Source organism: Neophocaena asiaeorientalis, unplaced genomic scaffold (genome assembly GCF_003031525.2).
Source record: "Neophocaena asiaeorientalis asiaeorientalis breed wild unplaced genomic scaffold, Neophocaena_asiaeorientalis_V1.1 scaffold691, whole genome shotgun sequence".
NCBI classification, from domain to species: domain Eukaryota; kingdom Metazoa; phylum Chordata; class Mammalia; order Artiodactyla; family Phocoenidae; genus Neophocaena; species Neophocaena asiaeorientalis.
This window is the reverse complement of record NW_020172474.1, coordinates 779742-788314: the sequence shown is the minus strand read 5'-3', so window position 1 is coordinate 788314 and position 8573 is coordinate 779742. Positions and strand designations below refer to the sequence as shown.

General features: G+C 43.8%; 1 protein-coding gene across 1 annotated transcript; it reads right to left on the bottom strand.

Annotated features, from left to right (window-relative positions):
- Window positions 1-6490: 6490 nt before the first annotated feature.
- Window positions 6491-7460, bottom strand: LRRC3B (leucine rich repeat containing 3B). The gene has a single exon (XM_024738179.1). The coding sequence runs from the start codon at window positions 7458-7460 to the stop codon at window positions 6681-6683; it is 780 nt and encodes a 259-aa protein (XP_024593947.1). The 3' UTR covers window positions 6491-6680.
- Between the last annotated feature and the right edge of the window lie 1113 nt (window positions 7461-8573).

Here is an 8573-nt window from a genome sequence, read left to right as displayed (position 1 = left end):
AAGGGCATGGCTTTTTTCTATGCACGACACACGCATAGTTTATTTCCCCTTGAAATGAAGTGTGTCCTCCAGTCTTAGAATACAGTAGAACTGACCTGTTTCTTCCCACTGATCTTGGGGACCATTCACTTATAGCAGTAGGCAGATTCCTTGAGGGCACCTTTTTGCTTATCCCTATTAGTGTACTTTTAGGATTATTTCTCAGGGTTTCTAGTAGTCAGCTATAGTGACATAATACCTCATAGCAAACAACCAAAAAATCTGTGCCTTAAAGGAGAGTTATGGACTGAATTGTGTCCCCTTAAAATCCATATGTAGAAACCCTAACCCCCAATGTGATGGTATCAAGAGGTGGGACCTTTGGGACATAGGATCAGATGAGATCATGAGGGCCAAGCCCTCACGAATGGGATTAGTGCTGTTATAAGAATCCTGAAAGGTCCCGCTTCTCTCTGCTCTCTGCTATGTGAGGATACCACGAGAGGATGGCCATCTGTGAACCATGAAGTGGGTTCCCACCAAACACTGACTCTGTCAGCACCTTGATCTTGGACTTCCTGGAGTCCAGAACTGTGAGGAATAACAAACTGTGTTTGTTTTTTAAGGCAACCCGTCCATGGTGTTCTGTTACAGCAGCCTGAACAGATTAAGGCAAGGAGGAAACATTTATTTCTCTTGCTTTTAGCTCTGACAGTCAGCAGGGGTGACTCTGGTTTAAGCTACTGGATGATCTGCTTCAGGAAGTTTAGGGAGTCTGCTTCACGGCTCTTTCATCTTCTTTGGGCCAGTGGCCACCTGACACATGTTTTTCTCATGATGAGTAGCCGGAGCACGGGAGGGTGAGTGCAAGTATTTGATGTCTTTTAAGGCCTAGACTAAATCAGCACACTGTTCATTCTTTCCAGTAAGAGGTAGTGCTGGTCATACGGCCGCAGATAAGATGTGACGGTAGCATGGTCCGATGTACCACAGGAGTATTTGTTTTCTTCCTATTGGTTTTTTAAATTGGGCCTTCTGAATAATAGATTATGTATATGAAAGGCCACTTCAAAGTGTCATTTAGTTTAGGCAGGGCTAAAACTCCAGGAAAAGGAAGACGAAAATCATACAGGGACTGCTTCATCCCCCCAAATGCTTATTTTTCTTACTCTCGATTTTTTTTTTAGATGGATCCCTAAGTTGTGTTTTGACGATATCTCTCCTGTTTAGGAAAAATGAGAAACTAAATTTACTGCATACTTTCCCAAGGAAAAGAATGTGTGTTTTGGCTAACAGCACCCAATCTGTCATGGAGAAGAGCAATTGGAACATTAATAAATTGGGATTCAGCACGTACCCACAATGTAATACACGGTAATTTATTATCTTAAGACTTTTTGCCTTAACTCCAGCTGTCAACTCTCAGAATGGCTGGCACTTTCTCAGTACTGACACGTACTGTAATATAGGTGAAAATCAAATATTCCTGTAGTCATTAGACTGTATAGTCTGTTCCTTATGAGGGACAAGAGTTATTAAATCCTGGCAGCTTGGTTAAGACATATAAATTGTTAACTTGGATAAAGTCCAATGTTGCTTCATTCACAAAATGTCCAGCTAGGCCTCCCCATGACAGGCGGTAGCTAATTTCAAGAGTGACAACACAGGCTTGGAATGACGTATACTGATACAAGAAGAGGCAGCCCAGCCCTCTGTGTATGAGAAGACTGCGGTTATGGTTCCTATCCTGCCTAACTCAATCGTGGGACCTGGTGAGTCACTAAGGGCTGTTGGGTATGAATCCTTAGGTAGAGAATGAGGATAATAATTATATATAAGGTCCCCAGGCTTAAATGAATTAACCCACGTGTTAATTATCACGAGGACGACAAACATGGAGACACGTGTTCGCCTGGCATGGAGCAGTAATGTGAGGCTGCCGCTGGAGTCCGATCATGGTACTGAAACCCCTGCTGTACCTTGGAGAAGTCGTGGCCTCAGTGTGTTAATTGCTCTCTCCATGCTTCTGTTGTGAACTATCATGTGAACCATAATAGTTTCTACTTCAGGGACTTCCCTGGTGGCGCAGTGGATAAGAATCCGCCTGCCAATGCAGGGGACACGAGTTTGAGCCCTGGTCCCGGAAGATCCCACATGCCTTGGAACAACTAAGCCCATGTGTCACAACTACTGAGCCCATGTGACACAACTACTGAGCCCGCATCTAGAGCCCCTGCTCTGCGACAAGAGAAGGCACCGCAATGAGAAACCCACGCACCACAACGGTGCCCCTGCTCACTGCAACTAGAGAAAGCCTGTGCGCAGCAACGAAGACCCAGTGCAGCCATAAATAAATTAATTAATTAATTTAAAAAAATAGTATTTACTTCAGAAGGTCGGTCTGAAGAGTAACCAAGGAAGGCCAGGAAGTGTTCAGCATGATACCTAGCACATAGTAATTGTTTAATAAATGTTATTAGCTGACAGTGATAAATTTTCATTACTTTATGGTAGATGTTAAATTTCTGCAACACAAAAGGGTCCCAGGGACAGTTTTCTTATATTGAGTCTCAAAAACGTTGCAGTTAATCTTATTTTTTGGCAACTAGGATTACCTTTATAATAGAACATTTTTTTATTGGCCTTTTAGACTCCATGAGATGCCATTTGACTGGCGTGGGTGAGGTGAAGGTATAGGCATCTCATACTCTACTCTCCTGAATGAAATACAGAGGTTGCCCAGGTCTCCTAAGAAGCAGGTCCCCACGTGTGTGGTAGGAGCTAAAAAGACAGAGATTCCAGCTGGTTGCAGCTCTCAGGTCAAGTGTTTGTTAGACAGGGAATTTAATAAACTGCGTTAGCCGGAGCTCAGTCATCTCCCTGCAAGGTGACAAGCAGTTACAGCTCTTGATTTAAAGCCTTCATTAAAAGAGGTCTTCAAACGAAATGAACTTCATCCTTTTATGACAAAGAGAGGAAAAATGTAAGACCATTAAATCTGCGATGCAGTTGAAAGCAAACCTATTTTTGGCTACATCAGGTTGAACGTGACAGTGAAATCATGTGACCCTGCTAGGATACTTAGGCTGGTTTTCTGAGGCCTCTTCATTGATTGCATTATTTTCACGTATAATCATTCGACTTTAGGGTTGGAGCACGACCCCAGCAGTAACAACTATGATGATGATAGTCACCACGATGACGGTGACCACGATCATCTCCCTAACGTCTCTCCAAGTCACTGAAACTCCGTCTCCACTGACACATCTCTGCCCAATCCATCAGCGTGTTCTACCTGGATCTGGTGCAATAAATACCTGGGCTCTTCATCCGCAATCATCCTACCGCTCCTGACAATTCATTCTGACCACTTCTGCCAGGTATCTTTCAGAAATGCAAAAATTGACTACCCTCTCATCTGGGCTTGAACTCTCCAAAGGATCCCACGACACGCAGTGGGAGTTTCCAGGAACTTCAAGACGGGAAAGGCAGAAGCCTAGTGGGTTTGGGGGATAGAGGCAAGAGATCTGTCGCCTCTGCTGGCTGCATCGATGCTGTGATAGCCTTTAGGTGGCCACCTCTGACTGACCAAGATCATACAGAAGGGAGTCTCTAAGCCCGGGCAAGATGAGCTTTGACAGATCTATGAAGGCCTGTGAGTAGTCAACCCATTCCTCCGGCAGATGCAAGAGAGAAATAAAAGTATTTCCTGCATATCAAACAAACTTCCAATACTCCAACCAAGCTCCTCAGGAAAAGCTTCACGTTGTAAGTCCCTTAGTTTAAGTTAAATTCTGGGAAGAAATTCGGTTTGGAGAGAGTGTCCATTCATTCAGCAAACTCCAGATATTTCATGATAGAAAGTAAATTTTCTGACTTGATCTGAGTTGTTCCCAACCCTGTACATTGTAAAAATGTGTAACTCAAATCTCTCCTTTTTTTCATCAATGCATTTTGTTGAGTATAAAGAATAGATGCTTATATATGTATAACTTATTCCAATTCGTGGCAATTTAAAACATTAGGTTTTTTTAAGCACTTACACTTATGGCACTGTTAACTGGAAATATACAGGCAGGGAAAGGGTTTAACCTGGGATGCGCTTTTAACTCTACGTATGTGGAGAATTACAAACTAAAATGTGGGAATTGAACTTGGCCACATCTGGACAAGACCAGGACTATACGTCAACACATTTCAGCGGTTTTCTTCCCTTGACAGGAACTGTCACTCGACTAATGCAATTGGACAGTAGGAAAATAAGCTCTTATTCCTAAGAATATACAGATTCTTTTGGAAGAAGCAACCTGAAATGGATTTTGGGATTTATGAAAGATTTTCTAAAATGAATGTTTCACACACTCAGATAAGCACAATTAATCTATTGACTATTTTAAAAGGTTATCTTAGCAAAGCCTCGATTTTTCTACTCTTTAGGGAGAAAAAGAATGCGTATTCTGTTAGTCATCTTTCCATGGTAATACTCACAGAGATATATTATAAGGTTGTCCTCCAGGGGGTGTTAAATCTTCAGCAAAGCTCCAGCGTTGCTGAAAGGCGTTCAAATCCAGTTAGCACAGGCAGACAACGTGGCTTCCTCCTCACGGGGATGCAGGAGTTCTAGGGCCCACATCCTGAATTTCACATCTCAGGCGTCTACACGAGACCTCATACTTTTTAGTAAGGCTGACGCAGGCGTGAAAAGCCGGTGGCCGTGAGGTGCGTGCCACGAGCCCAGCCGTATGCTCTGAGTGTCAGATGGCAAACCTTGGGCTGGCTGATCCTCAGGGTTCACACTGCTAAACTTTTCAAGACCCTGTTGTTATGGATAGAAACCATGGTGCTTTCCAAGGGCAGAAGTGTGATTCCTGAAGGCCCAAAGGTAACCTCATATGAGCTGGAGAAGGCTATGTCCGCCAAAACGGCAAAGGATCCTTCTTTCCTACTTAATCCCCTCAGAGGGCTATTTTTGCTGTTCTTTCTTAATGAAACCATCACTTGGGAGTCTGCAAACCTCTAGGTCTGGCGAACCGGCAACTTGAAGTGGTAAAAGTCTACGACTGCAAAGCATGCCGTATAGCAGCTAAGAGGTCCGTTGGTTCTGCAGTTGACTGACAGGGTTTCAATGTCTGCAATACTTCTTACAAGCTTATAATACTTCTCTATCATAATCCTCATCCTGAATTACCTACTTAAACTCCTGCGTCTCTGACTCGTCATTCACAGAAGACTATCTCATAGGGTAAATGGTAGGATTAACCAAGACAACCCAAAGAAAGTGCTTGCTGTATAGTAAGTGTTCCATAAACAGTAACAGTTACTTTTATTCCTTAGTCTGGGGTCGAGTCCCCATGATGTGGCTCCAGCCCTGTCTCTCACTTCCTGTTACATAGAACCCTTCGTCCCCCACACCTCCCTGCTTTTATCCCTGTGTTCTGCTTCCTTTACCTTCCTCACCTACAGCATCTGATGAGATCCCACCCAAGTCTCAAGGATGACCTTAACTGCAGCTTAAACCCGAAGAAACACAATTCCCTCCTCCAAGCACCAAATGAGCTTTCTCCTGTCTCTGGACAATATCAGGGGCAGGCTATCGTGATACACAGGTGTTTGCATTTGTCAAATATATGGAACTGTACACTTAACATGGCAGACTCCCAGCCACTGCGCCACCAGGGAAGCCCAACATGGGTGCATTTTTTAATATGCAAATTATACCTCTATCAGCCAACCCAGTCAGAACATAATGAGAAGACCTCAGTCTTCGGAGTCAGGGAGACTTGGTTCAAGTTCGAGTTCTGATACTTTCTACTTGGCAGGTCACTGGACTTCTTTCGCGCAAGGGGCTTCCTCCTCGCAGATGGGGTGGCTGTCACTTTCTCCTCTGGGAGTCAGGGTTTGGAGTCATAGTATACAAATGCCTTGTACCATGCTTGCACACAGTTGATGCTACATGATTATTAAGACCTTCCTTTTTGGCACGGCTATTTCTATGTTGGGCACACACCTCTGTCCACCAGAAGGTAATCTTGAGGACAGACTATGTGCTCCTTTTTTTTTTTCCATGTGTCTAGCATAGAGTAGAAGTAGTGTGTTTTGCTAAACACACCAACTCTTAGGTAGCAAACACCTAGAGACATCCCAATTTACACCTCTGCAGGTTGCCACGCTATGTATTATCACTTAAGTTTGCTAAGGCTTAGTATTTTGAAGTCTGACAGGTATTCTACTCGGCTGATAACTCAGCTACGGCGCCCCAGTGTACCATAGAACTTAATAACATCTCTCATTGTGATCATTCTTTAGGTTCACAAGAGTTGTCTGTCTCTCTTTAAAGCAATTGAATGACTGTACTGTTTTCTGGACCAATAAGTCACTCTGTTTTTCATGGCTCAAAGTTAGGCTTTTATTTGGTTTCAAATTAAAAAAATAAATTTCATTATTAAATACTGAGATGGATAGAACTAAGGTTCAGAGAAGTAGCTGACTCAGGAATATACCACCAGGAGTACAACTGAGGGGTGGATTACCGAAACGAAAATGATTTATGCTGTCATGTTGGTTAAAAGTTCAACAGTGGCATGATTCAAAAGAAACTGAGATACAAAGTTTCAAATGTTTACAATGGATGAGAGAAGTAAACCACTTATTCTACTGCAATCCCAAACGGATTTCTTTTTCCATGCCAGTCAGTTCGGACACTACACCACTGTACTAATATCGTCGGGCTCGTCGGCTTTCTTTTGCCTGCTCGGCAGGGATTTCAAGTATTCAAGGTGTCTTCGCGCATCTTCCTGATTTTGCCTCACATAATACACCACATACGAGATCACCATGGTGAACCAGCCAAACATGGTGACCAGCATGGCATAATCAGTCGTTTTTTTAGGGAGGTTACAAAGGTCAGCATCATTGGCAGCGTTGAGGAACGGTCTCCCGGCGTGTTCATCCAGCACGGAGGTCTTGCAGATCACATTGTGGGCTGTCTCGTGATTGGACGCCATGCCCCTCAGAACTTGCTGGAGCGTACAGTCGCAGTGCCAGGGGTTGTTGGCAATCCTGGCCCTGGCCTTCAGGTTATTGAAAGCATTTTTGTGCACGCTCTGAATCCGGTTGTCAGACAAGTCCAGAGTCTGCAGAGTTTCGGCGACTCCTTTGAAGGCATGCTCATCGATAAACTCAATGCCATTTTTGGACAGGTTGAGAACTCTCAGTTGATGGAGGTCCTTAAAAATCTCATTGGGGATGGATGTGATCTGATTGGAGTCCAGATACAGTAAGACTGTTTCAGGAGGAAGATCTCTAGGTATTTCCTTGAGATTTGCATTGCTACAGGTGACATTTAAACCCCCAGAGGAAGAACAAAGACAGCCCTTGGGACACATACTGGCGGAATGAAAACACAGTATCATAAGAACAAAACTTTGTAGGAGGAGACACATGGAGAGGGAACGGGTTAACCACAGGTCCACCAGATTCATGCTGGGATGTCAGCATAATCACAAGCCCATTCTTCATTTATTCCAACAAGCAAGTGTGGTAACGCTTCCAGCCCTGTCCACACTGTTGGTTTCCTTCTTGCGTGATTCAAAGGGCTGCAGCTAATACACGAATCCCTTCATTATTCCGGTCCATGCTTGGGTACCTAAAGGAAAGGAAAGCAGATGCAATTAGCTCTTTTGCGAAGGGAGGTACATTGCAATTAAAAGTGCTCTCAGGCATCTGGCATTTTATGTGGGCAGGAGAGTTGGTTATGCAGGTAATTTCCATCAACACCACTGGGACTTATCTGTGTAATGGGAGTCTCCTGCTCAAATCCCAGGTCCCGGGGGAGAGGACTGTCAATAAATGACATTTCCAAAGGATGTTGACTTGTTGTTCGTTGTGCAGAATTAGAGCAGACAGTCCAGATTTCTCTCATTTCTACTGGCCTTCACCACATCCTGAACCCTTTGTGAATTTTACAGCAATAAGATTTAATTACCCCTTTGCTCCTTCCTACAATCAAGAGGCATCAAGGCAACTGAGCCCTTCCCTTGGGCAGCAGTGAGAAATCATACCGATATTTTAAAATTAATGACCATAGATAACAATATCTTTCATGGCTTTTGAATGGATGCCCAATTTGGAATATTTTCTGTAAAGAAATCTCTTACTTGAACTACGGAACGTATGAGTGCATTCCACCCTTCACAACAAAATGTTGCTAAGGACCTACAGCATGGAATCTCCAAAAGGGGTGCCTCCTTTGTGACCTCTTAAGATGACATTACACCTGGAAGGATGTCCTTAACTGAACTTCCAAAGGATTTTCTCTTTGTTTTCCAAACAATGTATCCCCTCTCCAATAGATCTTTAAATATGACACACACCTCCAAGCCTTTTTTTTTTTTAGTATAAAAAGAGAATTAAGAAATACTAGCCTCGGGGCTTCCCTGGTGGCGCAGTGGTTGGGAGTCTGCCTGCCGATGCAGGGGACACGGGTTCGTGCCCCGGTCTGGGAAGATCCCACATGCCACGGAGCGGCTGGACCCGTGAGCCCGCGTACCGCAAAAAAAAAAAAAAAAAAAAAAAGAAATACTAGCCTCTTATAT